This window comes from Uranotaenia lowii, chromosome 2 (genome assembly GCF_029784155.1).
Source record: "Uranotaenia lowii strain MFRU-FL chromosome 2, ASM2978415v1, whole genome shotgun sequence".
NCBI lineage: Eukaryota > Metazoa > Arthropoda > Insecta > Diptera > Culicidae > Uranotaenia > Uranotaenia lowii.
Window position 1 is genome coordinate 362,882,183 of NC_073692.1, and position 20,984 is coordinate 362,903,166.

Consider the following 20,984-nt stretch of genomic DNA (forward strand, 5'->3'; position numbering starts at 1 on the left):
TGTTCTAACGTATATAAAACAGATGTCCGCTCATGTGTATATCGTTTTCAGACTCCTATCTATTGGAATGTGGGAGAAAATTAGTGCTTTCGCATATAGCCCGCTTCTCTCCTATTTAGTTTTCCCAAAAAAGATCTAGACTAACATTTGAAAAGGGCCAAAGGTTTCAAGCCAATTTTTTGTGAAAGTTTATAGTTCTAAAATAACAATTTCTACACAAATGTGGTCTACGGGGGAGTTTTAAAAAATAATAGATTTTTTATAAAAAAATATCGACAGATAATATTTATTTAATCCTACACTGAGAAAAATGCATTTAAAAATAATAACTCAAATTCCCCAAAGACCGTCATCTCAAATTTTTTTCCTAAGATGGGTAGTAATAATGCTAAGTTTTATTATAACCATGTTTAGAAAATAAATTCATTAAATGATGAGATGGCATTTTTGGGGAAATTGAGTTTTAGTTTTCGAAATGCATTTTTTAAGTGAAGGGTTTCTAAAAAAAAATTCAAATTTTTTTTCTGAAAATTCAATCATTTTTCCAAAATTCCAACACACATTTGTGTAGGAATTGTCATTTTCGAGCTAAAAATGTTTATAAATTTTTTGCCTGAAGATTTTGGCTTTTTTCAAATGTTTGTTTAGATATTTTTTAGGAAAACTATGTAAACCAAGTTGATTTAATAAGGTAAGATCTTTATGCCCACGAAGTTTCATTGAATTCTGAGAATGTCATGCCAACATCGTGTCGATTTGGCGTAAAATCCATCAGAAGTATGTGTACTCTGAAAGGTAGTTTTTGAAAAAATATTAGTGTATCAGGAATAAGGATTAGAAAAACCAGTTAATTGAAGAAAATTCAAACATATGTTTTACTTTACTATTCAACTTCTTATCAAAGATAGATATAACTTGCCTCAAAGATAGAAAGAGGAGTTTCCTTAAGAAAAATCTGATCATAATCTGTAACCTTTCCCCTACTGACACAACCCTTTCCTCGAATATTCGAATATAGATGCGCAGACGTATAGACGGTTTCTTAGTTGGTGATATTGACTTACCTTTGTTTCTGAATTTTTCAAAATTAGTCTTTAGAACGTAAAGGAACAAAAGGTATCCTAGGAAGTATCCTACGAACAATCCTTCCTTCATCCCTTATTGAATACTAGGACGTGGCCGGCGCCTTTATTGATCATTTTCAAAGGAAGAGCATGAGTTTAATGCATTGTAAATTAACTGTTAGTCCCAAGCATTCTTAAGGCCCTTGCATAAAACTGATGGCATCGATCAATCACAAGTAAACAATTATCGAGATAGAACTTGTTCCACTGATAAGCTGATATAATTCCCCCTGCGTAGGAGAAAAATTTTCATCGCCCAGAGCTCCTGGCGCCAACTAGCTCATCATTCCCTAAGCTTCGATTCCCGATCATGTAATGATACCAATAGCTAAATTTCGATGTTTTCGTAAATCATTCAATTTTTATTTGGCAATTCGAAAATATTTGTTCTGAAGAGTTAGTTTTAATTTTAGTTTCAATGTATCGGATCAATTCTATTCTTGTTGAAAAAGGGTGTATGATCTTTGAAAAATTTTATCCAAAGGGGAGATTTGAAGAAATTTCAGATGATCTAAAAAGTATATTCTCTAATCAAGGCCGGATTAAGGGGGGGGCAAAGGGGGCAATTGCCCCGGGCCCCCCGGCTCAGGGGGGCCCCCCGGGGGAAAAAAGTTTTAACATTACTTTTATCATACTTCTTCAATTTCTACAAATCTATTAAAAGAAATCAAAACTAGAAAATCGAAATGAAAACTTGAAACATAACAACTAAAGGGACCCTCGATTTATATCTAGAATCGTTTTTCTTTTACATAAGTTAAGGGGGCCCCCTAGTGTAAGCTGTGACGGAGTTTTTTCGCATTTTGTGGGCTGAGAATATCAAAATCTTTGTATTGAATTTCAAAATTTTCAACCCAAAATTTGGACAAAAATAATAAGTAAGTTGAATTCGAAAATTATTTTTGACTTAAATTACAAAGAACATGATGCGAAATATCTCAAATTTTCATTTTTTTTTTTCATCGAAACTTGTCGGTCAGGATATTCTGTACAGAACAGGTAAAATGAAGAAAAACATCTCCACATTTTCATAACATATAAACGTCTAGCACAATAATAACTTCAACTTTCCAAGTAATGGTTACTGCACTAAAATAGCAACTAATTCTGCCAAAGCCAGTGCTAAGAGAGTACGGAGAAGCTTGATAAAAATTACCCAGGCAGTATCCGGGTTGAATTCCTTTTCTCTACCTATTTTTGAAAATAAATTCTTTAAAACAAACTTTAGTTGCTTAAATTGGACCAATCGACAGTAAAGAGTTTCTTTGTTGAATTTCCATCCCAATTTCAGTCTTAGACTTAAATTCGTATTGACACATTTTCAACTTATTTAACAAAAGGATATATCCTGAATTAACCATATCAATTTCAAATGATCATTCTCAAATTATAATATAAACTATCTCATAGTTGAGTTGCTAAAATCATTGAGTGATGCTCTTACCATGAATATTACTATGTTTTTAATCTTATCTTTTTCCAGAAACAATTCATTGAGATTTTCAAGTCCTATGTTGATTCTTCAGTTACTGAAGGTCATTTTCATGGTTTTTCTGAATTTTGAGAACTCGGGATCTTCGTTTAAGGTGCCTAACTCATTCTCGCTTCTATACATATTTTTTTTAAATCGACCATTTTTGCTTTTATACCCTTTTGGCTTTGAGGGCATCGGATGAAACTTTCGTCACATTTAGAAAGACAATTTTATAACAATTGTTTTTATCTGATGAGAATCATATTTATAAATATCTCATCAAAAGGTTTTTGTATTTTAAAAATATAGAATTGATATTCATATTTGGTGTAATTACTTATTTGGCTTCTTCAAAGTTACAGAATCTATTTTTTTTTAAATATAATTCATATTTAGTTTCTCAAAACTTGATTTCAAATTAGGATTTAGATTTGAGACACTGAACTGTGGCTCTAAATATAACCTGATTTTCAGTTTTGAATTATTAAACTCTTCCATCTGTATCTCTATGAAATCTTAATTCTATTATTTTGTTTATTTTATATTCTATGTTTCAAACCTTAATGATACTTCCCAATTGTCATCTGGTAACTATTTCCTGATGAAGCACAAACCAGGCGATCAATGATGAAATGAAAATCACTTAATATATCTAGCTGGTTATTTTTCGAAGAATTCTAGTTTGTTATAAGGGTATTAAAAAAATATCAATTGAATTTTGCATTTTGCAGCTCGAATCAAAGCTTTCATTTTCGGAAAATTTTTAAGGTCCGCCGCAACGTTTGCAAGTGATTAATTTACAATTTTCATTTGCCAGACAATAATGCCAGAAACTATCTTCTACGCAGACAACTTGGCTATTTTAAGACAGTATACTAAACTCATCTACAGTTCTTTAACACGTTTAAAATGTTTTGTATTCTCAAGGATAGCATTTGAAAAAAAAAATCGAATCATAGGGGCCCCCCGAGAAAAATTGCCCCGGGCCCCCCGATGGCTTAATCCGGCCCTGTCTCTAATAAAATGCCTACACTAAACCGTTCACCAGAAGATCTTTTTTTTAAAGAACTGCGATTTTTAACTCAATAAGATAAAGAACATTTTCATTTGCTAAAATAATTTCTCTTAAACTGTTAAACTTTAATTCAGTTATATTATGAAATTATTTTTTGAATTTTAATATCCTATTAATTGTAAAAGTTTTTTTAATATAAAGAATTGATTTTCATATGTAGGCACGTTTCAAATTTTGTTCCTCAAATTCCAAAGCTCAATGAATCTACAGTTCAGCCATCGGGATCTTTTTTCACTGGGAGGAAAACATAACAAAAATTGAACACCATAGCAACTTATACTTTTGCACGCAGAAAAATTGAAGCAGGCTGAAAATGCTTGGTAGATAAGGGAATTTCTATATAATTTTCTACGTGTCATTAGAACACGTGGAGTAATTTTTGAATGCTAGCGCCCCATCACAACCAGTGTATTATTCACTTACTAAGCAGTTAAGACACGAACCTTTGGTTGATGGAAATGTGGTGCAGAGTTATATCTTTATCAGTGCTTGTTCTACTTAGCCGCGCCAGCAATCATGGAAAGATTAGTTCAATTAATAACATTTCAAAATCAAAATGTGAAGGATCACGGAATAAAACTGAGTCATCTTCTAGACTTTTCAACTGAGGGTCCACATTCTTGTAAACTTCAAAAACGGATAACGATAACAGTTATTTTTTTTAAGTAAGTTGAAAACAGAAACTTCGAACGTTTTATTTAAGAACCAGAATTTTTAAGTTTTATGTTTCAAGTTTCTTTATTCGAAAAACAGGGTAAGTTTTTGGATGTCATATTCAAAATTTATGGAAAACTTATATGTACAGATCTTCAATCTTTAATACTCTGAAAAGATCGAATCGAAAATTTATATTCGATACGATACTCAATTTCAACTAAACACACATTTTTTATTCGCAATAAAAGCTGGAAATCTGAATTCTCTTAATTTGTTTTAGTTTAACAAGAATAAAAAGAATATGTGTTCAAAACATTTTTCTGATTTTTTTTTTCATTTACGTTACTTGCATAAAATAATGCAAACTTCTCACGATCTTTCAATGAGATTCATCCACCTCCAGGTAGTCAGGTGTTGGCAAGTACAATTTTTTTTTTAATTGCAGGGTACTTATTTCAAAATTTTAATCTGAATAAGTAGCAGATACTTAATACAAAACTTCGAATCATTCAATATTTCTTTAGAATTTTGCATTATTCTTATGTAGAGCTACACATATTGAAAATATATGTAAGCAACTTTCTTCAATTTCCTCCCTGAATTATGACGGTCGCCATGTAAAGGCCCTGGCAAGGATATGTTTTGCATATCATTTGGAACTTTCTCAGGTAAATAATTCAAACTTCACAACTATGATCATAATATATAATTTTTTATTAAGATCCATCATTCTCTGTTTGAATCCTCTTCTCATGGTTTATTCAGTGTTTTCATCTTTTGTTTGTTTGTTTGTTATACACATTTTTTCACTGTGTTATTCTTCTCTCCATACCCAATGCATCGGTTGTTTATGTATAGATTCGATAGTACAGTAAGTTTAAATATTTTTGTGTTTTTCCCCACTCATTTCATACCTTTTTCTTCGAAACTGAAAACAGAAATCCTTCACTCATTCGTACCATTTTTTTCAGAACTATTCTTTTGTTGTCTCCAATTTTCTCTGTGAGAGTTTATCTCTTTACAACTATTTTTTTTCTTGCGCATAGATCCTCTCTGTCAACGACATACATAAATCGGAATTCTTGGTTCTTCCTCTCTTGCTACTAAGAAGTCCTTTTCGATTGGTTGTGTACTTTGCGGTTTCTTTGTTCACTGTTGTTCTTACGTAAAAGTATAATAAGGTTTTGGTTGTTTTTTGTTTTAGTTTTGTATTTCGGTTGTTGCTGCTTTTTTTTTGTTTGACTAACCGTTTTGTTATAAATGCTCTATTACGTTTTTTTTTGTGTGTGTCTTTTTATTTTATGTAATTCTATTTTTTTACATTTGTAATTTCAACGTTCCTGACTGACATTTTGTTAGCGTTTGTCTCATTTTTCGCTCGAAAAGCAGAAACATGCGCAGAGTTTGTGGATTTGTTTGGTTTTGTTCTTCGTTTTGTCCCTGGCTAAGTATATAAAAATAGGTCTTTATTCGTTCTTATTTCTTGTGTATGCGTTTACTTTTCGTATTTATTCAACGGTTTATAGTTTGTATGTTCTTTGTTTGTATTCTGTATTGAGGTTCAGTTTTCTTTATTTTTGTGATTTATTTTCGTCTGGCGAAAAAACTGTTGTAATGTTCAGTTTTCGGCGACTTTACCATAATCAAACATCACTTTCAAACCCTTAAAAACTATTTAGTTAATGTGTGCTTCTGTTTGGTTTTATATAGTTACTTTATGGGAGCTTCCATATGATTTCACCATGTACATTAGGTATGCATGTTTTGTCTTTATAATTTTATAATTGTTGCAGCTCTCATGAATATATTTTAAGGGATTTTTTATACAAACGATTTACTCTTTGGAGATTATATAGAAGTCTTTATAAAAATGAACAACTAAACTTTCATAGTAACAAATATATTGATTCATATTTGTGTGTTTTTTTTTGAGGATTTCTTTGCGCATTTTGTAGTTTGTTTGCATTTTCTGTTTTTCATTATTTACAACTGTCAGCTAGTGACATTTCCAGGTTATTTTTGTTTGTTCTTGTTTTTTTTTACAACTCTGCAGAGGTTTTATTTGGAGTATTTCACTTTCTATAACCAATAAGAAAATTGATAATAAGGGAATTAAAACAACAACAAAGTTTAGTAGAAATCTAGTAACTTATTTGTTTACAAGTGCAACTTAATTTGTGATAAGATGAGCTCTCGTTCATTCAATCTGGAAGGGTTCCCTATCAATACGTATTGCCAGCAGTCATTCATTAGAACAGAAAAACATTCAATAGAGGATCTACAATTTTATTAAATTTAAATCGAAAAGAAACTTTAGATGATATTTTTTAAGTTTTTCTTCCAATGTTATACTTTGATGACTTTAAAATGTCATTTTAACGTGTTACTAGTTGGAAGGAAGTGATGCCAATGATTTTTTTACTCTCTATTTATGATTATTTTATCAATAACTATCCCAATTCTACCAATCTAAAAGTATCAAACTGGTTCACTTTTGTTTCAAATATCTTTCCCTCATAAACGAAGAGCACCGCGTTCAGTCATTTGATTTTTTTTATAATCCTTTTGTTTATTCATGTTTGTTTCTCCTTTTGTTGTCTTTGCTTCCATTTTTATTGGAGGTTTGTATTGTGTTTCGTGTCAATTTTGATCAACCTAAGGAAGAAAAATTAAAATCAGTGCATTTGTTGTTTCGTTTTTCCTCTAAGTGATAAATTTTCCAAATTTCAAGTCTTTTTGTTTTTCTATTTTGTTTGGTGTGCCAATTGTCTTTCTTATCGACTATTATCTATATCGGTTGAAGGTTTGCAGATTTTGCACAGGCCTATTTCGAGAACATTAAAATCAAAACCGAAACCCCGTTATCGATGAATTTAAAAACAAAACGGAACACTCTATAAACGGTGCCCATTAGCATCAGCAGCTGATTCCGGCAGACGGACACACTTCTAGGCGGCAGCAGTGTTGCCAGACCCGAAACAGTCCGCCGCCGAAATCTCCAGTCTCAAATCTTGTTTTCGTTTTAATCTCTTGTATTTATTACCTGTTACTCTAAAAATTTTGTATTTTGTTTATTTATAATTAAACTATGTAAAAGTTTTTATTTTGCTTGAACGCCAATTATGTTTGTTTACATTTGAAAGCCAATCATTAAATAGGTCCATCTGTGTCAATACAATCCACGTTGATGTTTACATCCAACTAGCTGAGACTCTGAAGTCAACTCTTTCGAAATTTTCTTAAATTTACAAACATTTATCGCATATAGACTATAGCAATGACAGATGACAACAGTGGCGACGCCTTTCGGATGATGGAAAACCGCTCCCCTTCAACTGTCAAGTTTCAACCGCGTGTGCAGCTGTCAGATTTCAACCCACAGTGTTGCCGTACTCACTAGATTGTATTGTACCGTTTATAAAAAGTGTCTACAAGCTTATACATACATATCGGCTAAAATGGCAGTCCTGTCCTTAAAATTTAGACACCTACAACACTGGAAATGGGGGTGTTGGAATTTGAAGATTTTTTTTTTTCGGTTTTAGGGGAAAATGTGTGGGAAAAGGGTGGCCCAACTTTGAAGGTGCTTGCGTAAAGGGGTGACCAAATGGACCGGAAAAATTCTGGGGATTTTTTGTTCGACAACTACGATTATTTTCCTATTGGTGGTTCGCTTACGTCCTAGAATTTTGATCAAATTATCGTTAAAAAAATTTCTGAATATGGCAGTGTCACTTTGATGTTTCTATTAGTTGTCTTAATTTATACGCTTATCCGCTAAGTATTGGTTTTTCTTCTTATTTATTCTTACCATTGGTAACTTCTCTTGTTACACCGATAAAGTTTGCCCCGTTATTTGAGCGCATATATTCTAAGCATGTAAATCGAGTTTTTGAAAAACTGTTGTGCGATTATTTGTTGTTCCAAACGAACAAAACTAGTTCGAAATCTGACAGTTTGCAAATCAAATATCATTGTGACAGCTGTTTTAGGTCTCATTTTCCATCGCCGAAATCGATCGTCACTGATCTCAATGCGGTTTTTTTTTGTCTCGTTGACTCGTTCATTGGAGCTTTTTGTGGTTGTTGTTGGTTTTTCAAGTACAATTTACAGAAGTTTTTCTTTACGTCGTTTATAAGTTTTCTTGATAACGCTTAAGTCTTATCGAAACGTGTATTGCGTGTTGCAGCAGCGATTGGCGATAGGATTGGTGACGACTTGATGATGAGTGTTTCTTTTTTTTATGGATTATCAGTTCATCTTTAAAAACTTTTAATGATATTTCGTGTCATTTTTCGGTGATAAACATTCTTTCATTAGCTGGTATTAATTCTGAAAATTATGCTATGATTTAACATCAAATTTGAATTTGTCTAATTCTTACATCTAAAATTACGTAAGTTTTTCAGTGATCCGGGAATCATAAACGATTTAGATTTTTGGATTTCTGTACTTAAACTTCGAAAGAAATCGAGCGAGGAATGGCAGCATTGAAAAAATTGTGTGTGAAGTTAGTCAAAATTGTCACATGATTTTGATTTCTTTTATACGAAGCTCGGTTTTATTCTTTGGATCATTATAACAATCGTATCGGACTTTTATGTGTTTCAAAAATCATGCTTTACCTTCACAAACACGTTGCAAGTTTCCTGTCTGTAACGGAAAATTTTCAATCTCTGTTTTCTAGTATAATTTCAGGCGCTTCCGAACAGTACCCGGACTCTAGATTCCAAAGAATATGCTAAATGAAACCACGTGATAATATAGAGATTTCAATTTTATAATATATCAAAAATATAAGTAAACCTTCCAAATAAAATCCCTGAAGGCTATAGGGGAGAATGAGGATACTTGATCCCTGGAGATACTTGATTCCTTAGCTATATCTCGAAACTGGAATGTCTTACAAAGATCAAATGTTCTACAAAAATGTGCCAAATGGAGCAAAACAACAATGCTCAAAGCTCAAATTTTTTTTACAAAGTAATTGTTTGAATTGTTGAACTTTGTTTGAAAAATTTCACAAGATGTGACTTGAAGATCTTTTTTCATCACTTTAAGATGTCCCTTACATGGAAAAAGTATAACAGAATATTTATTTCAATACATCAATCATTTGAGTGTAATATGAACTTCATAAAAGCATATTTTCAAAGCAATTGAAAACTCTCAACTTTTTTCAGGAAAAGTTTTCTAAAATGTTCATTATGAGTACAATTGCTCCCTAGGGTTCAAAACAGTTTATTCTTTTTTTGAATGGATCGTGATCGTTGCTGATTACGAGATTACTAATATTCATCCAATAACTTTATTTATTTAACAATTGTCTGAAGAAAAAGGCTTAAATAATTAATTTTCTCTTAGTTATAGAAAAAAAGCGCCTTTAAGTATGCTATGTAATTAGGGTTGAGACAAAGTTATAAAAATATCTTCTTCTACTTCTAACAGTTATAAATTGTGAAATCAGAACAAATTTTACAGAAAAAGTCAATTGACATTATATCTTGGATTTTGCTTAGTGTTGTTTCCAAGGATAAGGGCTTCCTGAATAACGGATCAAATCTCCCTTAACTTCAAAAATATCACAATTTTTTCACTTCCACGAAAATGCTTCTAGTTTATCTACGGGTTCAAATATCGTTCTAATTTTTTGAAGCATATAAACTTGAAGTTACACGCTGTCAGAAAATGTAAAAGGTGGTGAAAATAAGAAAAGGGGATCAAGTATCCCCACTCTCCCCTACCTATTTTATTTGAAATTGGCCTATTTGATAATGAATGTTTCTACAGGGGAAAATGAGGATACTTGAACTCTGAGGATACTTGATTCCTTGGCTATATCTCGAAATTGAAATTTCTTACAAAAACAATTGTTCTAGAAAATTGTGCCAAAAGGAGCAAAACAGCTATGCTATAAGCTCAAAAAAAATTAACAAATTTTCTTTTTGAGTTGTCCTTTCTTTGAATAATTTCATAAAATGTGACTTGAAGATCATTTTTCATCAATTTAAAATTTTTCAGTTAGAGTGTGATATGAACTTTATAATGCCATATTTAAGAAGCAATGGAAAACTTTCCTTTTTCCCCAGAAACTGTCCTCTAAAATTTCATTGATCCCTGAAATTCAAAAAGATATAATTTTTTTCTGAATAGATCGTGATTATTGCCAATTATGGAACCACTAGTTTTCATCCAAAAACTAATATTTTCCAGATAATAGCTTCGTAAAAAGTACTCAAAAAACTGATTTTGTCTTAAAATTAGCATAAAGCACCTTAAAGTGTGCAATGACTTTAGGGTTGAAGATTTTAAAATATTCTTTTTTCTGGCACTTATAAATTTTTAACTGAGCATTAAAGTTACCTAAAATAGTCAATGGATCTTTCATCTTTCGATATTATTTGATTTTTTTTTTCGAGGGTTAGGTCCTCCTGAATACAGGATTAAGTCTCCTTTAATAAAGAATCGAGTCTCCCTTAATGTTAAAAATATCACTATTTTTATGTCCCACCAGAATACTTCTAATTAACCAACGGCATCAAGAATCGTTCTTATTTTTGGAGCATACAAACTTTAAATTACACGCTGTCAGAAAATGCAAAAGGCGACGAGTTTTTCTAAAAAGATACCATGTAAACAAGAAAAGAGGATCAAGTATCTTCTCCCCTGCAGAGATGTTAAAATCGCGAGTCTACATACTCGCACTTTGCCCTTCTTTGCAGAACGATTTTATTTCGTTAAACTCAAACTGCAATGATGCTATCGAAAGTTCAACTCGGAAAGCATCAGGTAGTAAACTTCGGGTAAACTCGGCAGGAGTAAACAGCAATCGGGGGAAACATCAGCGAAGCAAACGTACAGTTCTGCGAATTAAAAATTCAAATCGTTTTCGTTCGGCAGCCGAACACATCAATCGGACAACGCATGGGGGCGTGGCTAAAAGTAATAGATACAAGGGAACGGGAAACGAATGGGAGAAGGGTGCGAGGCAATGTACACTCGGTCCGCGGTCCGACGGGCAACGATCGCTCGTGTGCATTCGTGAACGGTAAGCTTCGTTCTGTTGTTTCGTTGGTGTGATTTTATTCCTGCGAGGCATGGAAAACATCAATTCGGAACTGTTCTCTTCGTTTTGTGTGCAATCACGTCATGATTGGAACGAAGATAAAATCAATCTGCACACAACAAGTTAAACTCGGAAAAAATCAGCCGAATGATTCTTTCCGAAGCGAGTCTGCTCCCCTGCTGACGAAATCGTGCTCAAAAACCAATCATCAGGATCTAAAGCTCTGAAAATACATGTAAATTTGTAGATAAGCTAGATATTTAAAATTTCCTAAATAAGTATTTGATTCAGAAGGCCAAACATCCATCTCACAATTGAATAGAAGCTTTTGAAACTAAACAATTTACTTTACTTCACACCTTTTTACAGTTTAAGGTACCGTAAACTGGAGGAACTTTGATCAACATGAAATTTTTGCAGATAACCGTCACTAACCAAGTCTGAAGTTGAAATATCTGGATTTTTTTTACGTTTGAAAGCCTATAAATTAAGTTACAAATAGGCTAAATTTGGTTTGAATTTGGAATTTTTTTTATATAATTAAACATGTAATTTTAAAATTTGCTCACAAACAAACACCTCTCCTGATAAAATGATAGCATTTAGAAGCAAATGGGTTGTTTTGTATGAAAGTTTAACTTTTTTCCCTTGTAAAGGTATAGTTTTAAAGTTATTTTCATGGTCATTCTGTGATATTAAAAAACGGACATTTTCTTTGAGAAAGCCTGTACAGAAAAAATGGCTCAAAACCCTATCAAATGCTTAAGTTTGAAGAAAAGAAAAAGAACATGGGAACAGTGGGAGGACCTAGGGAATTGCATGAGGGTAAAATTTCATTTGTTTTCGAGGCCATAAAATATTGAGAAATGTTTATAATTGTTGCCCCTAAATGTATGCAGCAACATTATTCATCTTTTGAGTACCGTAAACTGGGGGAACTTTGATCTCCGGGATAACTTTGATCAACATGAAATTTTTGCAGATAATCATCATTAACTAAGTTAAAAAATAAATATTTGAAAACTTTTAACTACGTTTGAAAGCCTAAAAATTGAATTACAAATAAGCTGAGTTTGATTGTTATTAGATCATTTTGATACTACTTAAAATGTAATTTTACAATCTTAAAATATCTGGTTTTTCGAATGTTCACAAACAAACATCTCTCCTCATCAAATTTGGGCATTTATGAACAAATGGGTTGTTTTATCTGGAAGTTTAACTTTTTACTTTGTTCAGGTTTAGTTTAAGTGATATTTTTAAGGTCATTTGGTAATAATTTTTAGATATTGAAAAAAAAACGGGATTTTCCATGTGAAAGCCGTATAGTAAAAATGGTTCAATTTGAAGAAAAAAAGAACATGGGAACAATGAGAGGACCTAGGGAATCGCATGGAGGAAAAACTTCATTTGTTTTTGAGGCCAAAAAAATGAGAAATGTTTATAATTTTTACCCCTAGATGTAGAGCAACATTGTCCATCTTTTGAGTATACATAATATTTGTTTTTGAAAGAAAACGTTAAAAAAATGCAATTGAGTCCAAACAAAAAATTACTGATATTGATGTTTTAAGCCTTCAGTGCTAATTGGCATCAATACAATAATTTTGAAGATGTTGAAATACGTTAAAGTTACCATAGTAATCGAAGTTACCCCGAAACATAATCTGGTTTTGTAACAAACATTAACTTTTATCCTTAAAAGTCGATTGAATATTCTGCTATCAATGATCATGCTTTATACTCCTTATTTCAGTAAGTATTTTGAAACATTTTAGTGATACAAAATAGCAACTCCTTCCAAAATATTCGAAAATGAATTAAAACATTGATCAATGTTCCCCCAGTTTACGGTACCCTTTATTTATAACAGAATATTCAATCTCTTTATTAAAAGCAATTAATTTCATTTTTTTTAAATGTTTTCATTCGGAACAAACAAATAAATTCCAATGCTATCCATCTTCACCGAAACTCGGGCCAAAAAAAACGCCAGAATGTATACTTTACTTGCGTGCAAGATTTTACTTGCACGCACTCATCGTATGGAACAAAAATATAGAAATGTCGACCAGAGGTGCCAGGTGCTCTGATTTTTCAGGATTTGTCCGGATTTAAGAGAGATCGTCCTGATTTTTCGAAAACGCTTGAATTGTCCTGACTTTTGAATAATGGTCTGATGGTTGGACTGATTTTCAAAAAATATCTAAATTATAGCTGATTTTATAGCTAAATGATGAGAACATCAAAAAAATCTGTAATGAAATAGTTTAACCGATGATTGTCTTTGGTCAGATAATATTTTAAATGGTGTTTTTCGATATAAACTGCAGGCCAGCCAAGGCTGTGCTCGTTTCAGTTGCAAGACTAAAGGCGTCTTCCGTACCTGTATTTCACCTTTATTTATACAATCTTAGCAGAGTTGCATGTCATTTCAATAAATTTTTTGGTGTCCTGGAAAATACTAATTTTTTTCATCGCGCATGTCCAGGTTTTCAACGAAACCGCCTGCCCCCTCTTATGACGAATTATTAGGCCTGTCCAATGCGCTTACCGAAAACTACCGAAAACACTCATTGGTTTAGTTTTATTCAAGAAACAACATAAATTTTAAGAAATCTGTTTAAAAAAAAAAAGGTTGTTTTTTATGAATTCCACTCTTTTATGACACATTTCAACGTCAAACCTGTAAACTGAAGTTCCAAGCAAAACTGTCCGATGTGATTTTTGGGTCATTCTCACTTTTTTTGCTGGAAACCGTCTCTTTTAATGTTAACTTTCGAATAAAAACACAAACATGTACTTTGTTCTGAACTTATACGAAATTCAATCATTCTCTATAGTTTGTTGTAAAAAAATAAATTTTTTGGCAGAAAAATTGTAATTTCAAGTTTGAGAGAAAAATTGGAAATATAAATCACGTTTTTCTCATTTGCAAGTTTTTTTACATGGGACAATTTGGCTCGGAACGGCAGTAAAGAACCTTTTAATAAACCAGAAAAATTAACTTTAAATTTTAATTTGCACTATTACATTAGGTAACATCTCGATAGTATCATGAATAATTGAAGAATGCAGTTAGCAAAGCGAAAATAAAAAATTCTAAAGAAACTTTTGATTTGGGACCTCTGAAAAATGAATTTCGAAGGACTCTCTTTTTTAAATCATTCAAATTCAGCAGCATATTGAGTATTGTGATTTGTGAATGTTATTTATCAAGTCTTTGCCGAAAAATATACATTCGAACATCTAATTTTTAAGCGCCTTTATGTAGGCAATATAATTGTTCGAAAAAAGGAGGAGCAGTAAAAAAAATCGTTTTATTAATCAATGAAACTAAATTATTAAATTTCCTTAAGCAACTAACATTATGGGTAATACCTGAATTATGGGGTTATCAAATTATCAAATATCAAGTCTTGATAAAAGTTCACTCAAAGTATCTCTAAAATAAATCAGAAGGACGGAAGTAATGAACAAATAAAAAGTAACTCAATTGTCTGAAATTTCTCTGGTAGTGTTCGTGATATAATGTAAGTTGTTTAACTTTCATGTTACAAATTTTGGGAAAAACAACTTAAAAAACGACCGTGATTGTTGGCAGGCTGTCCGTAATTTTCTATTGCAAGTTTTTCCTGTCTCATACGTACACGCCCATCGTGAAAAATATCAAAAACAACTGTTTTTGAAAATGAAGCAATAGTTATTTTTCATCAAAAGCTATAACTTATAAGCTCAAAGTATCAAAGAAAGCGGATAATGATAAAAAAAATTTAAACCAGAAAAGGGAGAACCCAATTAGAGGATTATCGAAACTTACTTTTCCTCGATTGGCACGTGATAGATTACTCAAACCAAAACTAAGAACCATGTCAACATATCGAACCAAAGACAACAGGAAATAAAAACTCAAGTCGAAATTAATTGTTAAAAAATATTTTATTACAAAAAATAAAATAAAATAATATAGCAATAATAATAGTAACTAATACAAATATTGATAGTATTTGAGAAAATTTCTTATTCTGTTTTGCACATATCCCAGTTCTTTCCTAAGCGAAGTATCTTATGTTTCTCATCATATCTTGCAAACAAACTTTGTAGCTCTCTCACTCGATCTCATTTTGTTTTTATTTCAAATTTTCTCGCCATGCTGCCATCCTACTCGCTCGCTTTTCTCATTTTCTCTAGTCGTCTTCTTAACAGTTTACTGTACAAGTTTTGTGTTTTTTTTCTGTTTGAATTTCATTTTCTCTTACTTCAACAATAGAAAACTTTACGATTCATCCATTCCGCAAAGATTTGTTTCATTTCTGTTTTTTTACTCATTGTTGTTGTTTTTTTTTGCTTGATCATTTTTTCCAATCGTTCACCATCCCATCTTAACAGGTGTTGTTGTTGTCTTCCAATCCAACAAACTTTTGCGCTCAGCAATTATCGGTTCGACCCTTTTCTAAGAGAGTACTGATTTTTTTTACGTTCTTGACTTCCGTTTTTAACACGTTACGTTTTTCGACACCAAACGATGACCCATTCCCCGTTGATTCGCTTCTTCACTATAGGTTTTGGTTCTATATCTCGCAAAATGCCCGTCCTGTTGGTACTGTTTTTTTTTCACATATCTTTTCTGTTTTACTTTTTGCTCATACTATCTCTTCCGTTATTAGTTTGTTCTTTGTCTCTTCACTAAAGGCACCTTCGTTTCCAAAATACTTTTGTTCATCGGTTTATTTCTTTTGTGTTTTTCTCAGATTGGGGGAAAATTAAATTGTAACAATTTGACTGAATTTTAGTTGTCAATTTTTCTACTGAAACCAATAGTTGGGGTTAAGCTCTAGTAGAATTCGAATGGAAGTGTACACATTTTTTTAAAGTCTGAAACTAATTTTCAATAATTGACTAACGGTAAGCAATACTCGATTTCGCTAGGGTTGTAAAATTTTGAAATAAATTGCATACTAAGTAAAAATTTCACTAAGTTTTAAACGTTCTGATACGTGTGATTTCCCGATTGATTTGTTCGAACCAAACTGTACGATAAGATTGATACAAAATAATTGGTTTAGTGTAGAGTTTATCCGGTAACTTAACTCCAATTGGGACTACTTGTATGTCAATCGTGATTAAAATTTATCTTTTGTCAAGTTTTTCGTTCAAGAAACAAAAGAATGAAAATAGTTAGAGTACCTAAGTTAAAAAAGTGGCAGTTTTCATTGGTTTCCTAGTCTTAAAATCGTTAAGTCGGTCAGACGGTGCAGAATAAAATTAAAAAGATGAAGATCCAAGTTGAATTCCTTTTTTAATTTTTTTTTAACCAGATTTGAAAATACAAACACACTATTGATAACCGTTACTTTAGTCAAGCCACGTGCTGTCAATTACCACTTTTCAAAGCTCTTTGAATCATTGTAATCATTCTTGCCTTATAGAATGTGGTATTTTACAAACCACACAGAAAATTAGAAGAATTTATGGAGTCTTATCTCAAACATTTCAGAATTTTTAAAAATATTTCAAATTTAATTGATTGCATACTGGCAGGCGATTTACTTAGCGGCGGTACATTTATGGTAGTATTAAATCGCCTGCATTTATGCAATAGAATCGACAATGCTACTTGTAAATAACTCAAAAGGTATAAATTCAACGTTTGCCAAGATCGATAGATTTGTTGAAGTAATGCAACTGATTAATTTCTGCCCTAAAAATCATGACGAAAAAGGTACTAATTACAAAATTCTAGTAGGATCTTATTATTTTTTGTTTAAACATATGACTCCAATCTAAGTCCATCTATATTTGTGCCTGGTCTTTACTTGATTAGTCATTAACGTTTTAAAAATGCTGAAAAATTGTTTAGGGCATTTCAATGTAGAATGCAAAGGTTTTTTTTTTTAATTTACAAAATTCCAGAACAAAAAAAAAGTGTTAATGTAATGTTTCTGACTAAACCAATTGGATTGATGTAAATTTTTTACAGTTTTATTTAACAAAATATTTAAAAAAAAAAAGTAGTACCTAATTGCCAGTTATAATAACCAATTACATAAATTTCAATTTTGTCTACCATATCCTTCATGCTTGCCAAAGTAACCTCATCGATCTTCTTGAGAGGAAAATCTATCGTCCCTAATCGAACATTTCGTCTCGTCTTCTATAAATCAATATTGATTGCATTCCTAAATAAAATAAATTGTTCCTTTCAAATTTGTCCGAGTCCATTAAGGGTCAATACCGAATGATTGTGTTGTCCTATTTCAGTACAATCTTTCCACAAAAAAAAACAGAATCTTACTAAAAATGAGTGTTAAGTCTTCCTACTACTCTAAGTCACTTTCTCTCTCTGCTTCCAAAACAAACTGTTTGCTCCAGTACGGATGAATGTGCTCTCTCTATAACTCGCTCTTTCTCTCTTTTGGTTATGCACACTCTCGCCACTTTGCCTACAAAAAAAGATAAGTTCGCTCTCAATAGAGCGCGCTTTACTAGTCTACTCTCGTTCTCTTCCAATCTCAAGCCCACTCATTCGATTTTCTCTCTCCGTTGCTAATTTTCGCTATCGTTTCTCTATGCGCATTGTTTGTTTGGATTTCAAACTTCCATTCTTCCTTTCTTCTTTCGCTCTTTCTCTACAGGTATTTTTCTTAAGGTATGTTGTTTTTTTTTGTTTCTGTTTTCTTTTCTTCTCCGTCGTTACTCTTCTCTGCTTTCTTACTTTCTCCTTTGCTTCTTAATTCATCTTAAAATATTAACAAGTCACAGCCAAACGGATACGAAAGAGGTCGTGTGTAATGTTGAGTGTGTGTACGCGGCTTTACGGGTTGTTGTTTGATGTTGGTTGTTTGTTTGTTGATGTTTTCTCTCTCTATCTATTGTTTCTTCTCTTCTGGATTCGTAACTGATTTTTGATTTGTTTTTCTCCCGCTTTCTTCGTCTATTGTTTGTTTGTTTGTATTTTTTCTTGAAATTTCTGATTTTTACTAGGTGGTGTTGGTTTTTTTTCTCTTTTTTGTATGGTAGTGGTGGAAATGTTGTGACCCTTTCAGTTGTATATAAAAAACTGGGGTTCAGCTCCGGCTTAAGCTTTTTTTTAGAGAGAGACGACAATTAATGATGGTAGTTGTTTGATGGTGTTTGAGGTTCTCGTGAGAAGTTTTTCGTTAAATCATCCTGGCTAGTGTTTTGTTACCACTTTTGCGGAGTTTGTTTGAAGGAGTTTTATGCTTCTTAAAATTTCTCTACTATTTAGTTGTGGTTGTTGGCAGCATTTGGTTGTTGTTGATGTTTTGACCTTTCTTTCTTTCTTCGTGAACCTCTCACTCTCCACGTGGCCAGTCCTCACGCGTATCGCATCCGCCATCACAAAACCTCTTCCGGTCTCGCGCATTTTTTTCCTTACCAAGCTAACGCGGTTTTTTTTGTTTCTATCTTCAAATGTTTGTTTTGTTTTTTTTTCTTATAATTTCTTCTCTCTTATCGTCCTAGGGAGTTTGTAAACTTACTTACACTTGTACGAGCGCGTATGCGTACGTTTTTGCATCCTTTTGATCAACTGTTTTTGTAACAGTTGTTTCATTTAAATTATTTGTGTGTGCCTGTTTCGAGTGGGATATTTTGCCCAAATCTCTAGCAGCTTTCCAGGTTTCTCTCTAGCTTAGTATTTTGTTTTGTATTGGTTTATATTAGTAAAAGAGTCATATTTAGTATAAATACGACACATTATTTTTTCTTCTTTGTAACAGAACACAATTTATCAGTATATGTGTATGTCTCTCTCTCTTTTGTTTGTATGTTGTAGATAGATAAATTTTGTGAGTGTCTTTGTGTGAAGCACGCTTCACTTAGTCGAAAGATTTATAGATTATAAAAAAAACAAGAAAATAGCAATTCAGTCACTTGCCTGGTGGGCGTCCTAAGCCATGGGACAACACACTTTAACTAATGCCTTGGTGTGACCCGCCTTAGGATCCCCCTTCGAAACGGATCGATCCCAATCAAACGGGGAACAGCCGATCCGCCCGAAATGGCAAGAATATAACAGGTCCAAAAAAGAACGTATAATAAATAAAAGCAGATGATAGGAAAAGGATCGCGACGGCTACAAAAGCCGCATAGATCCTTGAGAACCAAGAAAAAACTAATTTCAAGATCTTAGACCTCTTAACTTCCTACGATAAATAAGATATCCTCCGGGGGGAAGACCGGCGGTGATCCGGTTTCACCGGCAGCGGATCCGTCCAGCAATGGAATGGAAAGAGTGGACGGCCCGCCGGCGGAAACCGTTCCCTACACTAGTTATACCTGCTGGTGGTCCATCATGCTGAGACCGGAGCTTCCACCACCACCACCCACCACACCTCCTCCTCCTATCACCGAAGAAGACGACGATCCGTTGGTGTGGACTTGTTGTTGTTGCTGCTGTAGCTGACTGTGCTGTTGTTGCTGTTGCTGCTGCTGATTTGGCGTTAATTGCTGATGCTGCCCGTGTAAACTATTGCTACTATTACTGCTATTATTACTACTACTATTACTACTATTGTTGTGACTACTACTATTACTGGAGGACTGCTGCTGGTGCTGTTGTTGGTGCTGTTGTTGAGGATCGTGACTGATCTGGGCCTGCATCGACGGTGGGATATCCTGGACGTCCCAGATCTCTTCCAGGAACCGTGGCAGTTTGCGGTTCTTCAGCTTCAACGAGAAGCACATCTCCGAGTTCTGATTGCCGAGCGTCCGCAGCTCCGTCAGGATCGACAGCAGCTTGGCAAATATCACACTACACTTGAGGTCACCCCCATGCCTGTTCAGGATGTAGATCCGCAGCGTATCGATGTAGTAGCTCTGGATGTGCTCCACTAGTTCGGCCTGCTCCAAGCCTGGTCGATCCGAGAAGATCACAATAGCGGTCAGTAGCGCGTACTCCACATTATCCACCGTCAACGAGTACATCTGCCGGCAGAAATGCAACAGGTCCTCGATGGTGTCGGCCATCCCTGCCATCCGGTACGAGTCTCTCGTGTAGGATCGGTTGTTAGCGAACAGGATCGAATCGGTGGCGGCATCGTATCGTCGGGCCATTCGCAACATCATCACCTCGCTCGAGCATGCCTATGTTGAAGGAAAACAGACGGTTAGTATTTTGTATTTTTGTCACTAGCTGGAAACAAGGTCATCTCCCACGGGTAATCAATCCCACCCTTACTCAAAATTATCCAAAAATTTCCACATTTATGATTTTATAGTACAGATTTCATACAGCTTCAATCTCAAGTCCAGGAACTGCCGACAGACGGAACAGTCGAAAACAGTGGTACTCTCGATAAAATGTGTGGTAGATGTCGGATAAAACCTAGAGGATGGTGGATGATCGGAGAAAGACGAGTTGGAATTGAACAACCATGTATTGGGTCAGCCAAAGCCGCAGTCCGTTTACGTTATACGGAGCTAGCAACGCAGGTAAACGAGCTTGCAGACGAGATAAGAGAGCCTGGACAAACTCCCAAGCCAAAGAGGACGGAAGAACCACCGTCATTGTAGATATCCGATTACTGTTCGACATGTCTCGCCACCTTAGTGATGCAAGGACTA

At 33.5% G+C, this 20,984-nt stretch overlaps 1 protein-coding gene across 1 annotated transcript in view; it reads right to left on the reverse strand.

Annotated features, from left to right (window-relative positions):
- Window positions 1-8,422: 8,422 nt before the first annotated feature.
- The window catches only part of LOC129740905 (ecdysone receptor-like), a 618,558-nt gene continuing 605,996 nt past the window's right edge, over window positions 8,423-20,984 (reverse strand). Inside the window, exon 9 of the mRNA XM_055732554.1 lies at window positions 8,423-20,504. Coding sequence (XP_055588529.1) covers window positions 19,692-20,504 — 813 coding nt within the window. The 3' untranslated portion in view covers window positions 8,423-19,691. The remainder of the gene's footprint in view (window positions 20,505-20,984) is intronic.